The sequence below is a fragment of the Pteropus alecto genome, unplaced genomic scaffold (genome assembly GCF_000325575.1).
Source record: "Pteropus alecto unplaced genomic scaffold, ASM32557v1 scaffold45, whole genome shotgun sequence".
Lineage (NCBI taxonomy): Eukaryota > Metazoa > Chordata > Mammalia > Chiroptera > Pteropodidae > Pteropus > Pteropus alecto.
Genome location: NW_006442491.1, coordinates 14,659,762 through 14,680,201, shown reverse-complemented (window position 1 = coordinate 14,680,201; position 20,440 = coordinate 14,659,762). Strand labels below are relative to the sequence as shown.

The 20,440-nt window shown below is 40.6% G+C and overlaps 1 protein-coding gene and 1 pseudogene across 1 annotated transcript in view; one reads left to right on the top strand and one right to left on the bottom strand.

Annotated features, from left to right (window-relative positions):
* SHLD1 (shieldin complex subunit 1) overlaps positions 1-20,440 on the top strand; it is a 66,091-nt gene that overhangs the window by 6,194 nt on the left and 39,457 nt on the right. The window contains exon 2 of the mRNA XM_015597272.2: positions 1,455-1,636. Coding sequence (XP_015452758.1) covers positions 1,459-1,636 — 178 coding nt within the window. The 5' untranslated portion in view covers positions 1,455-1,458. The remainder of the gene's footprint in view (positions 1-1,454; positions 1,637-20,440) is intronic.
* On the bottom strand, positions 2,065-2,183 carry LOC112471198 (annotated as a pseudogene).

Here is a 20,440-nt window from a genome sequence, read left to right as displayed (position 1 = left end):
TCTTTTACTTGGACCACTGCCAGTGAATAAACTCCTGTTGCTTCTGAGATTGTCTGCCACTGGGCTCAGGCCCTGCACACCCACCCGCTACCCAGCTGCCAAATCTGCAGATCTGACCATGTAACTTCTCTGCATGGTGCATGGTGGCCTATGGAATGCATGACATGTGGTCTTGGCTATAATAAGATTTATTGGTGACAGCAGCTCATGATGAAGTGAGTAACAGAAGATTCAGGATCTCCCCAGGCCCATAGTTACTTTACAGAGAGATGGGCGGGGATGGCTATACTGCAAAGAGCCCCCCACTAGAGAATACAGCCCACAGGAGGATATAGAATCAGGAAGGGTCAGAAACACCTCATTTTTGACAAGAAACGTCTAAACACTGAACACAATAAGCCACCATCATAGTCTTCAGAGCTCAGCTAGAGTGTTTACATATCCAAGTTGCTGATGGCAGCCAGGCCTTAAAGGCTGGTCCTTCCCAGAGCTGGCCAGGAAAAAAAGGTTGTCCCAGCCTAGACCACAGGGTCTGTCCCTCCGCAGTTACCCAGTGTGTGACTGTTCCTTGACTCTGACTTTAAACTCCTGACACTCCATGCCACTTGCGGTTGCCCAAGCTAGTTCCTCTGGTGTTCACGCTGTCCCCTGGCCATGGGCCAGCCTGCCGTATGCTTAGGGATAACCTCCTCCAGAAAGCCTGCTGCTCCTTTCTGGGTTTCGTACTTCTTGTCATTGTGTTAACCTGGTATGTCTCTTTGTTTGGGTACCCCGAACTGTGAACAACTTGAAGGAAGGGTCTATCATAGTCACCTTTGTATCCTCAGGGCCTGGCACCGGCTTGGCATGTTAAATAATTGGCTGAACTCATGTTTGAGTAGGCCACAGAGGAAAATGCCAATCACCTATAATCTCACTATGCAGAAATTAAACTACTGAATTAATTACCCCTGAAATTAATTTAAGATATACCCTTCCAGATTTTGTTTTTCTAGCTGTAGATCTATACATTTCATACATACATACATCCCACATATGATATTTTATTTTATCTGGCTCAAACTCTACTAATTGTTTTAAAATCTTTTTCCATTGAGTACCTCATGAACAGTTTCTCTTCTCATTAAACACTCCTGTAGCCCTTGAATTATAGTGCTGCACAGTATTTCATCTTTATAAGAAACACAGCTTATTTTCCAGCTGAAGTTATTAATGATTTCTTTCTGTAATAATAGTGTTTGTTTCTCATGATGAAGAAAACATGGTAAACAAACCTGGGTCTGAAGTAAAGGCAAGGAAGACTATTAATAATGGGAAAGTATATTATCCTGGTTCTACTGTGGTCTGGCCTTTAAGGTTCTGGGGCTTTAGTTTTTCAAGCCGGCAGCTGCTATAAAGGAGGCTTCTCTTATGCAATGCCTTTTGTGTTGAATTGTTTAATTTTTCTGTGGCAGGACTATGGCGACCCAGGAAGTCACTCCAGGCAGCCAGTCAGAGGAAAGCAGTGTTTTAGACCTGCCATCAGCTTGTGACATAAGAAACTACATGCTGCAGAGACCCAGCCAAGAGGCCCACAGCGAGGCTTTTCTTTCTGTGGAGGCCCTTTCTATTCCTACCTCTTCTGATGTGGAACCAGGTAAGAAGCAGAGTTTAAAACAAACTACCATAAAAACAAAAACAAAAACCTTAGCATATACGGGTATGTGATAGTTTGTTTCTCTTCTAATGGCAGATCTCTGTGGGATGATTCATTGTCTCAGGTAGACAAACATTTCATCTAAACAAAACTGTGGGGAGAGACTTCAGAGGACAGGCCTCCCCAAGTAACTACCACAAGGAGCTGTTTCCTAGAGACCTTTTTTTTGATTTGCATTCCTTTCTGATCTCCATCCAAATGCATTTAGAGGCAAGAGAACACTTGGTTCAACAGGGATAGAGTAGAGTAGAACTGGTTTTTGTTTTGTTCTTTTTTTTTTTTTTTTTTTAAGGCGAGGCAACCTTTGGTTGACCTCATAGATTGTAAGGACCTTGTCAGTTTACAATCCCTTATTTTTTTATTTTTTACACCTACAGCACCTAGGCTTCCTAGGTGATCTCCCATCCAAGTACTAACCAGGCCCAATCTTGCTTAGCTTCCGAGATCAGACAGGATCGGGCTTGTTCAGGGTGGCATGGCCGTAGTGTTTTGTTCTTTTAAAACTTCAGAAAATAGCAATGTGGGCCAGTTATGTGTTATAGGTATAGTAATAGTAATAGGGACCTTAGTATTCCTCTTATGAAGTATATTCTGTATTTAGGTAACAACTTGTCTACAAATTTCCCTTACTAAATTACCACAGAATCTGTTATTTAAGTGTAATGATAATTCCTTGACGTAGTTGGTGACCATTTCCAGTTGCAAAGCCCATCTCTTCCCCATTCATTGCCCAATCCAGACCTGGAGGTCCACAGACTTGGATTCAAAGCTCTGCCACTTACTGGCTGTGTGACTTGAGGCATGTTTCTTAACCCCTTTGAGCTCCAAAATCATCTACAAAATGGTGATTGAGTGCTTGCCCCATGGAGTTACGCTGACTCTGGAAACAATGTAAAGTACCTGTCATTGTGTTTGCCATACATTGGTACTCAATTATTATTATTTATTATGATTATTGTTGTTATTGTTATTAATATTAAGAAACCCAAATATATATTTTTAACTTAGGTCCTAAAAAATGTATGCCTTAGTGATGATGAATTTAGTGTTGGCAGTAAGTAGGATGTGTATCTGTCATTGTCTTCAAGAAGTCTATGAAAAAATTTTTTTTGTAAATTCCCTCGTGATTTTCAGAACAAAGTAATCAGGATCAGTTGGCCTCCTATTTAATTCAGTTCCTGATCGAGGATAGATTATGCCTTATCCTTTTTCTTTCTAGATTCAAAGTCTTAGTTTATTTAACCTTTCCTCTTCCCCCTCCTATCCTGCTGCCTCTTAATTACTTTCCATCCCTAAAACTGATTTCGTTCATCATATCTGGTTATTGCAGCACTTCCTGAAACAAGTGGGCGGATGAAGAGAACTTTAGAAGTGTTGTTCTATTGAAACACTTCGTGTCATGGCTCTGTTCTTCCAGAGAATTATATGGACTCAGTTTTTAATTTTTATTGCCTATTGGGCGAATAATCCATAGGAAAGCAATTGTTATTATTTTGAATTTGGTTGGCAGTTCTAAAACAAGAAGCATATTGAAATATTTATATTGGAGTATTTGTTAAAAATCTAGACATTTTATGCAAAAAATTAAAAAAAAGGTTCTTTCCTAAACCCTTACAAAGGTCTAAACATGGGAAGGCACACTCAAATGCTAAGACAACAATTTTCCATAACATCAGTCATGATAGTGCTGGGTCAGACTGTCTGGCTTGAATTCTGGTTTTGCTGCTTCTTGTAGTTTGAACTTGGGCAAGTCACTTTATCTCTGCGTGTTGGTTTCGTCATTTGCAAGAAATAATAACACCTACCTCATTGTGGGGAGGCATAATGAAGCTGAATGTGTGTGATATACAGTGCCTGGCACACGGTGAGCTCACAGAAATCCAACTCCTTATGAGTTCAGCACCTGGGCCACTCAACACACCACCGTACTGACAAGGCTCCCTTAGCACTCATGACCTCTCACCTCAGTGGACCCTTCGTGTTGCCCACCCATCACACACCATTTTCCCAGCATGTTTACTCTCCTGCCCTCCTGGATGACTGTTTCATATCTTCTCCTCTCTTTGCAAAACTCCATTACCTCCTCCTTTAGCCTTTCTCTCAGCTGATGACCTCGTGAGCTGACTTCCTCTTTCGTAAGAAAACAGAAGCGATCAGAAGAGAATCACCCACTCACACGCCACATCCACCAGCTTCTTTCTCTCCCATTCCTCTCTTATCCTTCACTTCTGCACTAAATCCTGTCCTCTCTTATCTACTCAAGGTCATGGCATCACTGATTCCCCACTCTACTGCATCACTGATTCCCCACTCTACTGGTCATTCTCATGATCATGAGAATCATGAGAATGACCACTGATTCCCCACTCTACTGCATCACTGATTCCCCACTCTGCTGGTCATTCTCATGATCATAAAAACATGCTGTAATATCTCCCATCTTAAAAAAAAAAAAAAAGGTCCACCCTAGACCCCAAGTTCTCCTCTAGTTACGGTCTTGTTTCTCTGTTCCTTCCTACAGAAAACCCCTTAAAAGAGTCACCTACACCTACCTTCTCCAATTTCTCTCCTCCCAGTTCCTCCAGCCAGGCTTCTATCACCATCACTCCATGAAAATAGCTCCTGTCAAGGCCACTGATGACCTCCACGTTGTCGAATCCAATGGGCACTCCTCAAGCCTTATCCTTTTTGATCTGTCAGGAACATTTACACAGTCGACTTTTCCTCTTTGAACTCTTTCCTCACTGGGCTTTCTGGGAGGCAAGCTCTCAAGGTTCTGTTCTTACTTTACTGTCAATTTGTTCTCAGTCTCCTTTGCTGGTTTCTTCTTGCCTCTCTAGCCTTTTTATTATTGGAGAGCCCCAGGGCTGAGTCCTCAGATCTCTTCTGTATTATCACTCACTTCCCGAATGATCTTATGTAGTCCAGAAGACTTAAATGCCCTCAGGACCCTGCTGAATCCCATATTTCTCTCTCTCGCTTGGATTTCTAGCTTGGCAATTAGACCATCTGTGTACTTGACATCATCACTTAGATTTCTATTAGACCTCTTAAGTCTGACACATCCTAAACCAAATTCCTAACACCTTTACTTCATTCCCCAGTTCGTTCGCCGTCACATACACAATCACACCTGTTATTCGAGGCTCTCTCATCTCAAAAAAGCACTTGCATCCTCTGTTTACTTAGGCAAAAACCTAGGAGTCATCCTCAACTTCTTTCTTTCTCTTGAACCTCACATCCGGTTTATCAGCAAATCCTGTCAGCTCTACCTTCAGAATAAATCTAGAATCTAAACAGTTTTTGCCATCTTTACTGACACCACCCTGCCCCAAGCCACTATCATCTGTCTTCTGGATTATTGTTACATTCTCCTAACTAACTTTTTCCACACTTGTCCTTATCCTCCTACAATCCCTTCTCAGAACAGCAAGGATCCTTTTAAAATATAAATCAGATCATGCTAGTCATTGGTACAAAACTCCCTGTGGCTTCTCTCTGACTCAGAGCGAAAGCAAAAGCGCTTACCTGGCACCCGTGCCTTCTAGGCCCTGGACCCGCCGCCACCTCTCTGATTTCTTCTCCTACTGTTCTCCCCACCCTCACTGGGCAGAGCCTCACCTCTTCCACACCAACCGTGTCCCTTAGGCCTGCGTGCTCACCCTTCAGGGAGGCCCACCCACCTCCTGTGTGTAAGAGCCAGCTCCTGCTGACGTTCCTTCATTGTATCCTTTCGCAGCTTTATTCTTCACCACAGAGCTAGTGCCATTGGACACCCTATGTATTTGATTGTGGTAGCAGGGACCATGGGCCCAGGCTTAAACCTAACCTGTAAAGGATTCCCCATTTCACCTCGTAGTTGCCTCTGGCTGTGGGCCTATCACTGACCTGCTCTTCCCAGCCATGCTTTGTCAAGGTGTTGCCTATACACTCCTTCATCTCATGTTTGTTCCTCATTCCTGGGCACATGACCTCCAGCCCCACTGCCCACTGGTCTAAGCCTTCTCTTGCTCAGGTGCCAGTGACCTTCCCCCGAGGCTAAACCTAATGGGTACTCCTCTGCCCTTATATGCTCACTGCTATATCACTGTTCGTGCCCTGGAGGACATTAGTGGCAAGGGATGTGAGACTTAAGAGTATTTCTAAGAAACCAATGGGTTCATAAGAATCTGAGAGTATTAGTCTGAAAAAGTTCGGAAACCTTAGTCATCTTAGTCTGGGTACCCAAAGGTAGGTGAGGCCAGGCTATATTTGTCTAAATAAACAGAGATCAGCTGTCCCGAAATGACCAACTAGCCAATTCTTATGAAGTGCTGCTGGAGTAAACAACTTGTCACCTAAGCCAGGCATGGGATTACGAACCTCCCTCCCTCCAGCCATCCTGATAACATAAGGCAAGAGACCCTCACCCCAGAAAGGTCTTCCCCAAACACCGTTTCCATCCCATTTCCCTAAGAGCCTTTGAGATTTCATTGCATGCTTCCACTTTCCTGCCAACTCCAGTCAAAGGTCCTGTGCCTCATTTTCAGGACTCTGTTATCTGGTGTCTGGGGTATTTGTTCAAAATATTTAACAACCGATTCAGCGGTATTGCAATATTTTAATAACTGGCAAAGCTGTCCAGGTGCACACTAGCCAAATAGAGGCCCCTGCTGGTATCTAATTACTCGTTAACACAGGCCTGCTGTTCCTGCTAGGCCCGTTTTTATGCTGAGTCAGACCTTAATGCCTCAGCTGAGCTGCACTGTTCCCCAATTTAAAATGGGCTCCCTTCTCCCTAGTCAGCTCCAGCTCACTCTAGAGACTGCTGAATTGAATCCATCCTTTAGTCCCGAATACATACTTGTTGATGGACTTGAAGCTTCTGCTTCTGAGAGACGTTTTTCCTTTCTCTTTTGTTACTGGGCTCAAGGAAAGCATAGAGTAAACAACGGCAGTCCCAAGCGAAATGGGAAATGGTCCTGGATTAAACCTCTGAGAAGCCACGTCCCAAAGGCTTCTTGGAGGTTCAGTCCTGTGTGCGTTACTATAGCTTGATAAACTCTGGGCAGCTCATGTGGCATACCTCATCAGGACTTTCTGAGACATTTGTCCTGGAGAGCACCCAAGATACAGTCTAATACAGGACAAAGAGTTTCTCTCAAGTTGCTTAGATATTACAATGTGGAGGTGGGAAATCTTAGCTTTTTCCTCAAACTTGAACGTCTAAGATCAGTTGTTGGAGAAACAGGTTGAATGTATGCAGCCATTTGAGTGTTAAACACAATGAGTCTTTGATGATAAAAGACCCTAGCTAATAGATAGGTATAAGTTTAGAGTAAATAGTGCTTTAATGCCCCCTTACTCTTTTGGAATCTGTCAACATTACATCCTCAAAGGCCATTTTAAAATCTGTATATTAAAGCATCTCATACAAGGAATTTGATATTTAAGAGTAGATAAATACGTCTTTTTTTCCTTTCAATGATGCATGTGGTATCTGTTTGTAAATCTAGAAAATTTTATTTTCATAAGAAATGATAAGCTCTTAAATCCAAAATTGCAAAATAGAATTTATGTAATTCTGGATGTGTTGTTGTTGTTTTAAAGAAGAGTAAGGGTATATTTTAGACATGTAAATAATTTTAAAGTTAATTTCTTTATAGGTGCATTAAATGATATTCAACCTTGTGCCTAATGACCTAGCACCCTCTAAACTGGACCTAAGATTCTGAGGGAGGGAGAGGAAGAGACTGATGAACCAATTCTCTGAGAAATCATACAACAAAATCCGGTACTTTCTATTACATATCAGGTTGATGGGTTTTATTCGGAAAGTTTGAGTATTCTGTATAGCAGTACATCTCTGAACTTGTTACCACTTCCTGGATGGAGTTATGCAGGTTTGATTTTATTTTGAGTCAGCCATCTAGACTTAATTTTCAGTTCCAGAATGGGATTTTGAACTTTTGCTTGCTACTGTTGGAAGGCAGCAGTGTGTCCTAATCGTGTGGCCCAAGCAGTGAAGGATAAACTATAAGAATATATGATTAAGGCCCACAGAGTTAGTAAATGTCATAGCTTCTGGGCCAGTGGTTTTCAAACTGTGCTCCAGGCAGCCCTTTAGGAGCTATAGGTTCAGGAAGTACTGAGCTTATGGAGACCATAGACTCTCCACTTTTGCTCATCCATATCAGCTTATTTACCTTATGGGCTGCCAGATGAGGATTTATTAGAAAAAAAGATGTCAGGGCCAAAAAGAGTTTAAAAACCACCAAGCTCACCTAGTTGTCTCATTTTCTACAATGGTAGGTTGAACCCCAAGATTATGAAGAAAATCACCAAAGTCATGGAATGACCTGGCAACTCCTATTTCCTAGTTGTCTCTCTGTACAGACTACCACTAATCGTGACTTTTTTGTCCCTTAAAAAAAAAAGTCTCTATTTTAGACTGCTAAATCATAGATAACAGCAAATAGTCATTAGCGATGATAATAGTTTAAGCATAGACTTATTTTTAAAGGCTCAAGAATGCTATTTGCCATCTGTGACATCTCTCATCACTCCTTACTTTTGAGTTTCAAGGGTACCTGCTGTGGGAAAAGAGACTTGTTTACTTCTGTGTACTCTGCCTGCAGTTACAGTTTTAAAAAGAAATCCCAACAAAGTTGAAAAACAGGCTGTATTCCAGTTTGAGAGCCACACCTACAGGCATTTATCTTTTCAATCCAGGTGAATAGCAGTGCCCACATGGTCTGACCCAATAGCTTTCCTCCAGGGCTTCTCCAAGTGAACATTTATTATGCTTGTCACTCAGTTGTGTCTTCTTAAAATATAAGAAAACAGCTTGATTAAAATAGTCAAACATACATCATCACTACTATCATTCACTGTTATATATTTGTGGGACAAAGAAGACTATACACAATTAAGAGAAGACAGATTAATAGTGTATCATTTATTGTATACTTACATTCCAGCCCCTGTGCTATGCATTTTATATGTACTCTTCCTTCGGATTCTCACATTCACCTGCAAGAAATGAATACTATTATAATTTCAATGTTACCCAAGAGGAAATAGAGCCTTGGAGAGGTTACATATTAATATGTTACCCAAAGAATGGTGGTAAGCTGAGACTCAGATCTGGGTCAGGCTGACTTCAAAGGCAGAGCTTTAAAAGAAATACAAACATCCAGGTATGAGTCAGTACTAAGTAGTAAGTTGAAGTCAAATATTTAGTTACCTCTTTCAGTCTCTGCTAGATTCTTTCTGCTAACTCTGAATATCTTCAATATCAGCACCCTCTCAGGGATGACCAGGACTCTGGTTCATTTGACCAGCATTGTATCCACTGCCCATTGAGTTCCCTTCTGAACCCTGTTGTTGAAGAAGCTCTAATCGGAGAGAGGGCATTGCCTTCTCCGTTAAATTTCTCACACCAGGTAGGATCCAACTTCTTGTATTAAAATCAAGGGAAGAAAACAAGCCAGGAATTTTAACTGTTTGCCGGAATGAATGGAACCCTTAATAACTTCTCCTGTCCAAAAAAAATATTTTCTCACCTAGACTGGGAACTCTTCTAATTCTTGGTTCTTTGCCCTTTGAAGTCGTAAATCATGATTTTTGTCTGCTGAGTGGCTGCCTTTTGCAGACCAGCAAGCTCCCTGTTATTGAAACATAACTTTTAAGGGTAAATCCTTTTTAATTCATTACTGGGCCCCTCCTATTTGCCTGTCAGGGTTCATGCTTTGTTCTCTGCTTTATCTAATTGCAGTGCTTACAACTCTTGCCTTCTAAACCTAGGCCCTGACATGTGAGTAGAGAATAGGGGTGCAGTGCCTGGCACATAGTAGGTGCACGCTCAGTAAAGGCTGGTTGAATGAATAAATGAAAAATACAATAAGTGTAATTTGATAATACCCTGATTATGAGTTTTAACTTTATCATCACATTTAAGCTGTGATTGATCTTATGTATACTTTAGGATAAGATAATTTCTAAGTTAAATAAGTATGTATGTTTACATAAACCCTGCAAATTTGCTTAACTCCCATTGGGGAAGTCTTTAGGCTAGTCCAAACTGGCCTCTCTCTAAAGCCTGTGGCTTTTTTTCTTTATAAAAAAAAACAGCAGAGAAATGAACATCTGTGAGGAGATACGATGCTTCTGGGGGTAAAAAATTATCACGACATTTCCCTGAAGAAAGCATGTTTCTAGTGAAGTTGTTTCTCTATTTGTTCAGCAAATATTTCTCTAATTATGCTGTGTGAGATTATGGCTGTAAGCGTAACCCTAAAGACTGATTTTTAAAGCAATGGTCTTAAGAAAACTGGATTCTGATCACATTTTATAACATTAAAAAACAAACAAGCAAAGAGGTATAGTTCCATTTCTTCACTATATATTCAGCAGTTACGTGCAGAATTTTCTTTTACAAAGAGCTCTTGGAAAATATTAGGGAATCTTAGGCACAGTGTAAATAAAAAGATGGGGAAGTTACTCATGGGCAAATGCCATTTTAGAAGCAGAGTTTGGGAGAGAATGGATTAAGATACTATGCCATGTTTTTAGTCAATGATACCTAAACTGGGGCTTTGGGTCTAGGGTCTGAGAGGTGCCTGCCGTCTCTTGCCGCCGGGCAGTGTGTGAGTCTACTGCCCTCTAGTGACTACTTTTTACATATTCTTGGGCCTTACTAAGAAAGCAATGAGTTTAAATGTAACAGATGTATAAAAGATCTGTCATTTATTCTTGCAGAGTTTTGTGCCTACTAGGGATCAGACTTAAAACTGTTGGAGATTATTTTACTCTTTTGAAATTGGAGAAGCTAATTTGTCTTAAGGCCAGCAATGTCAGGTCTCGTTACTGTTCGTATGTCCTACAACTTGAGGACCCCTTTTAATTACCTTGCTTGATTGATTGCAGGCTAGAGAATGATGTCTGGTTTTTCTCTAGTAAAAGTTGCACTTTTTTTTTTTTTAACGAAGATAAGACCAAAGGATTTAAATTTTTCTTTATTTGATGAAATTATAGTAGCCTTAAAGGGTAATGAAATTTTAAAAATCTTTTGAGATTTCTAATCTGACATGATGGCATAGTCTCATTTCTCCCTGCTTCTTCCTGCTAAGTACAACTATAAACCCTGGAAACATAAGAGGCAACCAAAGTTTGGAGAAATTTCCCAGGAAGGTGGTAAGAGGAAAGTAAGTTGGTTCAGGGTCCTAGGACTGAAGGAGCAACACAGAAGCAGGGTGTCTTATGTCCACCTACACAACAGAATAAGGTGACCAGGACCCCATGCATCCTGACCTGCAACCTAGCAACAAGAAGGGGCCCAGATAGGCTCATTTCTCCCCAGGATTGACCAGTTGTTCATCCAACATCACCAGGCTAAGCCAAAAAGGGGATTGATAGGAGACCCAAAACAGTATGTAGTCATGGGATGCGCTCTCCTCCATTGGGTCTGAGACTTCTCTCCCCGGCTCAGCCTGACTTAGGTGGCCAGGAGGCACAAACAAGGGGATTCTGCCAATGCAGCAAGTGATCCAAGCCTAGGAAGCACCTTTGTCTCCATGGGCCTGAGACTCCCCTCCCCTACACACATTCACTGCGGCAGCTGGGGAATAGCTGGCAACACTGGAAAAGGGAATCCCACCTAAACAAGCAGCCTTGCCTGGGAAGCCTCCTCCCAGGGGGTCCGAGATCTCCCTGCTCCACCAAAAGACACCATAGGCCAGGCCAGTCCCTCAGGCAGCCCCAACAGGGACCTGTGGGAGCAGTACCAGATCAACCACGTAGACCAAAACAAACAGCAAAGCCTCTGAAAATTAAACTGTCACTGGAACCACAGCTCACAAAAGTAGGCCATGGTCTGTGTGGTAAACCTAAACAGAGTGGCTGCATGCTAAAGTAAAGAATTTAAATAGGACCAAGAGTCTCTAAATATAGTAAACAAAATGCTCAGGATACAACCAAAGATCACCTGTCTTGATGCCAAGAACTGAAAATCACAACTTAAATATAAAAGCAGTCATAGACACTCACATTGAGATGAATCAAATGTTAGAATTATTTGACAAGGATTTTAAAGCAACAACCATGAGAATACTTCAACAATCATTTACAAATTCTCTTAAAACAAATGAAAAACCAAAATCTCAGTGAAGAAATATAAGTTATAAAAAGAAGCAAATGGAAATGATAGAATAGAAAAAAATTGATAAATTTTAATTTTCATCAAAATTAAAAACTTTTACTCTCTGAAAGCCCACATGAAGAAGATGCAAAGACAAGGTACAAACCAGGAGAAAATATTTGCAAATTCGATATCTGACAAAGAACTAATGTTTAGAGTATATGAAGAACTCAAAAAACTCAACAGTAAAAATATCCTATTAGAAAATGGGCAAAAGACATAAAGAGACATTTCTCTGAAGAAGATATCCACAAAATGTTCAATATCATTAGCCATGACAGAAATACAAATTAAAACCATAATGATACCTATCAGAATGCTAAAATAAAAAATACTGACAACACCAAATACTGGTGAAGAGGTAGAGAAACCAGATCATTTTATACATTGTTGGTGGGAATATAAAACAGCCACTCTGGAAAACAGTTTGGCAGTTTCATATAGAACTAAATATACAACTTTCATATAACCCAGCAATTGCACTCTTGGACATTTATCTGAGAGAAATGAAAACTTACATTCATGCAAAAACCTGTACATGAGTGTTCATAGCAGGTGTATTCGTGAGAGCCCAAAAGATATCCTCCAGCTAGAAAATGGTTAAACAAATTGTAGTGCATTTATACCAGGGAATACCACTCAGTAATAAAAAGGAATGAACTAGTCTAGTGATGCATACAACACTTGGATGAATCTCCAGGGAATTATGCTGCATGAGGGAAAAAAACCAATTCCGAAAGATACATACTGTATGACTCCATTTATGTATTATTTTTGAAATTACAAAATGTTTAGAAATTGGAGAACAGATAAGTGGATGCCAGGGTCTGCGTTTAGGGTGGGCAGGAGAGAGAAGGGTATAGTAATAAAGGGCAACATAAGAGATCCTGTAGTGATGGAAATATTCTGTATCTTGACTGTGGTCATGGGTACATGACACTATACATGTGATAAAATTGTATAGACACAAATGAATGAGTACAGTAAAACTGAAGAAATCTGAGATTGTTAGATTGTATCGTGTCGATATACTATAGTTTGAAGTACATTAGGGGAAAGTGGGTAAAGGTTCACGTGATCTGCTTGTGTTATTTCTTAGCACTGTATGGGAATCTTTAATATTTCAATAATACTTTCAATTAAAAAATCTGTTGGGCATCAAGAAATAATGGCTCTTTTACTTTTAAGATCCTTGTCAGATTTTTTCCCGTTCTTTGTGTTTTTCTGAAGTAGTTTTATTTTTCTCTGAAACAACTTTAAAAATTCATTATAAAAATAAACAGTTCCCTTTCTTTGATCAATTTTCATTGTTTCTAATGTTTGCTATTATAAAGGGCTGTGTTCAACGCCCTTCTGGTTAAACTCTTGCGTGTAGCTTAAATTATTCTTCAAGCTAAATTCCTGTAAGAGAAGTTGCTCTATCACATTAAAACAGATTTTTTTCATGAAAAGTATTTCCTTTAAAAAATTTTTTAAATTTATTTCGCAGTTATGGTTGACATAAAACATATTAGTTTCAGGAATACAAAATAGTGATTAGATATTTATATACAAATAATTTTTTATACATATTCTAGTTCATCCTCCAGAAAAGGGATGAAAATCACTTTTTCCAAGGTTCTTATCTATATGAGTATTTATAATTTTTAAAAACTTTTCTGATGATATAGACAGAACAAAATCATTTTTGTTTCAATTTACATTTCTCTGATTATAGTGGGAAAAAAGTGTTTTCTTGCACTTTTATTTATACCTACCGGCTTTCTGACCTTGGGCAAGTTGCTGCACCTTGCTTTGCTCAGTTTCCTCATCTGTAGACTGAGAACGACAATCCTGCCAGCTCTTAGGTTGTCATGAAGATTGAGTGAGGTGCCTGGAGCTTAGTGCACTCAGTCAGGCTAGCCGTCATTCCCACAACTGCTGTTATGAGGGCTGCTGCTGGAGTTGTTTCTCGACTTCCACTTCTTCTTTATTGAATTCCTTTCAGTAAGAGACCGACCAAGCTTATAAAAGAAAATTGTTATCCAATTCTGTAGGAGAGGGTTTAAATCTAGTTGTCATTATAGCTAGTGCAGCAGTTCTCAACTGAAGGTGATTTTGTCCCCCAGGGGATGTTTGGCAATGCCCAGAGGCATTTTTCGTCGGAGGCAGTGCTACTGGTATCTAGTGGGTAGAGGGCAGAGGTGATGCTAAACAGTCTACAATGGAAGGACAGCCCTTCTCCACAACAAAGAATGTTCTGTCCCAAAATGTCAATAGTTCCGAGGTTGCGAAACCCTGAGCTAGCGCAAAGATTCCTCCTGTGCTGTCTTGTTAGTTCATTCAAAGCACATTGCTTTTTATACTCCAGCACAACATTTGTATCTTTTATCTTATTGATTAAAAACTTTTTATCCTATCTTTCTAGATTCAAATTTTAAGATTTCTCTAAGCGTTCTTAAGGCTGTAATTTCTATTTACTTTTATATTTAAATAATTTATATACACACACTGGCAAGGTGGCTGGTAGGGCACACATCCCACCCTCTTCCTCCCACCTCAAACCCTAAGAAATGACTAGAAAAATTTATCAGTGTCTGTATCTACATATATCTATTCTCTATCTCCCATCTCCATCTCTATCTCTATAACTCTATCTGTATTTCTGTCTGTCTCTGTCTCTGTCTCTGTCTCTATTTCCATCTCTGGAAAAGAAGAAGGGGTGATCACTAAGGACCAGAAATTTTGAGTCTCATTGAAAGGCTGTGTCAGTCAGAAGAGGCTAAGTTACACCAGGGTAACGAACAACTCCCAAATCTAAGTAATTTAAAACTATACAGTTTATTTTTCACTCATCTTTCATGTTCCTTTTGGGCTGTCAGGATGGCTGGTTACCCAGGGACCATCTGAAATATAGCCACGGCCATGTTGAGGGAAAAAGAGAGTTCCGGAGGACCTCACTGGCAGTAAAATGACTCATCCTGGAAGAGACAAGCATCAAACATCACTTCTACTCACAACACTTGCCCAGGACTTTTTACATGACCCATTTCCATGAAAGAGCCAGGAGGTGCAATCCTCTCAGTGGCCTGGAGGCGGGAGGATTGGAAGTCTTTGTCATATAGCTTTACTGACTCCAACAAAGGCCCAGGTAGAGGAGATCTGATGGAAGGAAATGAGCACAGCTCTAAGCGAGTACAGGGTAGACCTGAGGAAGATGGGGATGGCCTCTGAAGACTTAAGGAGAAGGAGAGGATCTTGTACAAAAAAAACAATAAATTATTAGAGTACCATAATAGGAATAGCCTGAGAAGTTGATACTCACCTATTTCAGAGATGGAAGAATTAGCAGTGCTGTATTTTAAAATTTAGAAAATTTTGGATGTTTAAAAATATTTAATGTGCTGTGGAAGTTATATAAAGTCTTCTCTATAAAGTCTTGTGTTCAAAATCATTGTGCCTAGTACAGTGCCTGGTACATAGTATAGGCTCAGTTAGTACTCATAGAGAGTTGAATGATGGCTCTAACCTTAATTATCAACTTGTGCCTAGTACAGTGCCTGGTACATAGTATAGGTTCAGTAAGTACTCATAGAGAGTTGAATGATGGCTCTATCCTTAATTATCAACACCACCACCACCATCATCATCATCATCATCATCATCATCACCCTGTTATCTTATCTCACAGTTCAGGTTGGTTTTGGAAACAAGCCTTGTCCTGACTCCTTATAAGGTCACTTTAAGGAATTTCTCCTGCCTAGAAAGCTGCCAGCATCCCCATGAAAGGCCTGGGGCTTTACATCCTGGCTTCTCTTGTTTTCTGAATCCTTGTTTTGCCTTGCAACTTCCTTAATGCACCCACCATGCCTGCTCTTCTCACGCTGTCAGCTTGGTCAAAGGATGTCCCTGGTTCTCCAGGCCCAGCTTTCCTGTCGGCGGCCTTTGACTGCATAGGGTCCTAGGAGACACTGAAGGTTAGAAACAGGCTCGGGAGTCTGACTGCCTGGGTCCAAATCTGCCACACAGTTCCTGACTTTGGGCAAGTTACTTCATCTTCCTGGGCCTCCTTTTCCTCATTTGAAAAATTTGAATACTAGTACCTACTTCACAAGGTACCGTGGTGAGTATTAAACGAGGTGATGCTTAGAAGGTTCTTAGAATGGAACCCGGCACTTTGCGAGTAACTGATCCACAATATCGGTTATCACCACGGCGGTCAGCACTACCTCTCCGCCAAGCTCCACCCACATGCCGCTCCGGACTCTCACGGAGGAGGCTCCACGGCTCTGCCCAGCTTTGCCGACCTGGACGGTGGTCTCTTCCATGTAAGTTTGTTTTAAGTAAATGTCTCATACTCCAGAGTCCCACGATATTATTTTTCCGGCTGGCTTAGTCTCAAGTTATTTCTAGCTTTTAACCCACATAGCTTCAAAAAGTCATTTATTAGCTCTGTGCTCTGGTGTGCTTCTCTATGAAATAAGAATAATACCTTTTTCTTCCCAATTCCCAGGGATTTTGGTTTTCTTTCTTCCTTGTTTTTCTTCCTTGGCTCTATTTCATGCTAACTTGTCAATTTTTATGTGTCCTTAAAGCTACTTTCAGTCCCTGGTGAGGAAAGGGAGGGGTATAAATAAATAAACACATACATAAAATAGAGTAGTTATGAAAACACTACAAAGAAGCTTGAAGCCTCATATAAATAAATAAATACACACACACACACACACACACACACACACACACACACACACACACACACATACATTTTTAGCCAGTAAGTGTTATCAGTGACAAATGTTGGAAAATCCATCTCGTCATCATGTCTGTTGAGCTTAGAAGTGTTCAGATCATTTTAGGCTTTGTGTGATATCTCTAGAAAAAAATATGTAGGAAAAATGTGAAGGAAATAATCTTGCTTTGGTCTTTCGAATATAGAAATTCTAAAATAGTTAAGTAGCAAAGCTAAGAATATTCTTTTAACACATGTGGCTACAAGTTCTTAAATGGAAGATTTAGCATAGAGATCGTAATAAATCTCTCAGCCTCAGGAAATGCTCACTGCAAAAGTCACACACAAAGATAATTACAAAGAGAGTATAAAGTCACATGGAAATAGTAATCACGATGGCTGACATTTACTGACTATTTACTTGAGGTATCCTTGAATAAGCAAAGAGAGAGATATACTGTTTTAATCCCCACTTTACCACTGAGAAAACATGCCCAGCCTGGTTACTTAACCAAAGCTGTGGTGGAGCAAGTCAGTCTAACTCCAGCGCTCGGTCACCATCTGCAATACTGTCCCTTAACCAAATGGGCCCTTCAAGACACACTTTTGTAATGCAGCAATACTTTTCACGGTTTCTCCTAATGGTTACACTGTAGAATTCTCTGTCATACACACTGCAGGGCTAGGGCCAGTGCCAGGACAAAGTGAAATGGGTTACATTTTGCTCTGGCTCCCATCTGGCTTGATAGCCAGCCCTGGCTTTCCCTCCTCCCTGTCCTGGGCTTATTCTCATCCTCAGCCATATACTCGGTAAGCCTATAACACTTGCAACTCAAGAGGGACTGTATTTCAATAGGACATGGTTTTTTTGGAGGGATGGGGGTTGGAGGGATTGGTGATGGTACTTTTTTTTATTGAAGTTACAATGGTTAATAACATAGTATAAATTTCGAGTGTACAGCACTATACTTTGATATCTGTATACTCTATTGTGTGCTTATCACCCAATGTCTAGTTTCCTTCCGTCACCCCCTTGAAGAAGAATGAGAAATAGAAACTCAGTCATATTACTGCAGCTTCATGAAATAAAGCCTTTGCCTCAACTGCCCTTCTCCAATCCTCTTTCGCTTTTGTAACCGTCACGCTAAGTTTGTATGTATGAGTTTGTATATGTTTGTTTTGTTTCGTTTGTTACTTTTTAGTTTTGTATTCCACATGAGTGAAATCATATAGTTTTTGTCCTTTTCTGTCTGATTTATTTCACTTAGCATAATACCCTCAAAATCCACCAATGTTGTCACAAACAGCAATATTTCATCTTTTTTTTTTATGGATGAGAATTTCATCAGGACATTCTTGAAGGCTTTAAGACATTTGTTCTTCACCTTGTTGGATTGCAGATCTCTTTGAGAATCTAACAGAAAGAACGAAAGCTTTCCCCAGGAAAAAAAGATGAGCTTCAAATGTGGCATGTGGTTTCAGGGGACCCCACAGACTCCTGGACCTCAAATTTAACATTTAAAGGAATAAAGTAAAAAAAAAACAAAAAACAAAACAAAACAAACAAACAAACAAAAAAACAAGAGGAGACAATTGTGGGCTTGCTTTTGCGGGGCTGGAAGCCTGTCTCCTGTCTCCTCAGTCAAAAAAGGAAGCTGCCTGTTCCTACGGCTGGATCAATAAAATTAATGTGAAACATTAGTAAAGAGCAAGAAAAAAATAATCTAGCTTCCGCTTAGTCTCCTGTCTGTTTATTACAAGACTTTAAACCTGCAGGCCAGTTTGGTTTGTTCAGTGTCTGCCACATCCTGTAACCTTTCACCTTCTTAGGGTGATCTGTGACTGTACGAGAACATTCCATTTATGGCCTAACACAAGGTGTAGCCCAGGAATTCAGTTGCAGAAGTCGCACTTGATGTATGTATCCATCAGCCGTTTTTGTCACCTACTTTTGTGTACCAGTGCCACTTTACATTTTGTGACTGGCATGGAAACACGTGCTGGTGCATCGAACAGGAACTTGCACTCAGAAGCAGGATCTTGTTCACTTTTGCACGAGATGTTTCCTGTTGACTTGGAAAACTTGAAGTGTTTGAAGGCAAGGTTAGAGAAAAACAACCCAAGAGAAGCGATGTGTTCAAAGATGCCTTGGCAGTTTTACTGGAAAGCGGGTTGTATGCTAGTCATGAAATAAAGCCTTTGCCTCAACTGTCCAGGAAATTTTGGTGGAGTCCAGGCAGCAGGAACCCTGGCACCATGCCACAGTGATAGCTGAGGGAAAAACAAAAATCCTACAACACTAACTCCAAATGGCCTTTTTCCCTCCCAGAAGGTAGTATTCTCTTGACCCAGGGAAGGTGTACCTTAATGCCCAGCTCTCGGACTAATAGTCGTGAAGCTGCAGTAATATGACTGAGTTTCTATTTCTCACTCTTCTTTATAATCGGTGCCCCAATCCCTCTTTTGCTTTCTCTAAATTAAGAAATTAGGCCTTTATAAGAGGTACATTTTTTCAATTTCTTCGAAAAGATAAAAAGTTGATTATTTAGGGGCAGACGGCAATATAAGAATGTAAATGCTTGAACTCTGCTAAATTTGTAATCAGGCAGAGGTGGGCCAAACATGGTGGCTGATGGCTGGGCCTGGTGGCCTCAGTTTCTCTGTTGAAAGTACAGGGTTTGGGGCTTGAGGGGCTTTATCACTTTTTACTTGGTATCCTTAGAAGAGTTAAAGAAATTCTCTGAGCTTCAGTTTTTTCGTCTGTTTTATGGGGATAATAATACCTGCCCAGTGGAATTAGACACACAATAGGTGTCACAAGTGACAGTCTCCACCCCTACACTTTGCCACTTGTTTAAGTATCAGGTTCAGTTGTCCATGATGTATAGGTTTATGAAATGTACCTTCCTCCTCCCTATTGAAAATTAGAACATTTACTCATCTTTTTTCTCTCATATACACTATCCATTGTGGTAGGTTAGAAGCACGGACCATTTCCATGTATTACTGTGAGGAAGTGGATTATTTGCAATAAATGCCTTGTGTCCATTTTCATTCTAACCAGTCAGGCACAGCGTTTTGACAAACGACTTCCCAAGTTCTGAAGTGATTAAGTTTGGGCCTAAAAGAAACCAAACAATTGAATTTTGATAGAAGTGGAACAGAGGGCCGTGGTGTTGTCCCGGGAGCTGGTGAGGTTACTAAAATCTGCTTCTGGCCATGGACAGTTTCAGCATCACCATGTCAATGCAGAATGATGGGAGAGTTGGCTTTCCTAGCCATCTTGCCTGCGCATGATATGTTGATCAGTTAAAATACCAACACTCCTTATTTAATCCCACGGTTTTGATTCTGTGCCCCCAGAGAATGTGAGCTGAGTAACTCAGGGTGGGGGAAGGTGCAGAGTGGTGGCAATGATGGCTGCCATCCCTCTGTCACCACCTTCTCCACTAGAATGCCATATATTGTACCCTTTAACTGCAAGACTTGCTTTTAGCACCTGAGAGTGAGTGGGCGTATAACCATGACCTGTAATTTTCTGCCTTGGATTCTCATTTTGTTCATGAACACACTGCCTTAGAAATTCATTGCTATCAGCTGCAGGCCCAGACTGTGCCTACTGCTTTCAGCCAGAGCCCTGCAGAGCCATGCCTTTCCTCGGCCAGCCTTTGCCTTGTGTCCCTCTCCTGTGCTGGGCATAGGGCAGCTCTTGCCACATTTGATTGTGCTTGAATTTTGATTCAAAATTGGCACAATGATATCACTTTGGTTTAAAAAAATATCAAAATCCAGAAATACTGTGTAAACTTCTAACTTCTGAAAATAGTACCTATCCCAGTTATTCAAAGCAGTTTCA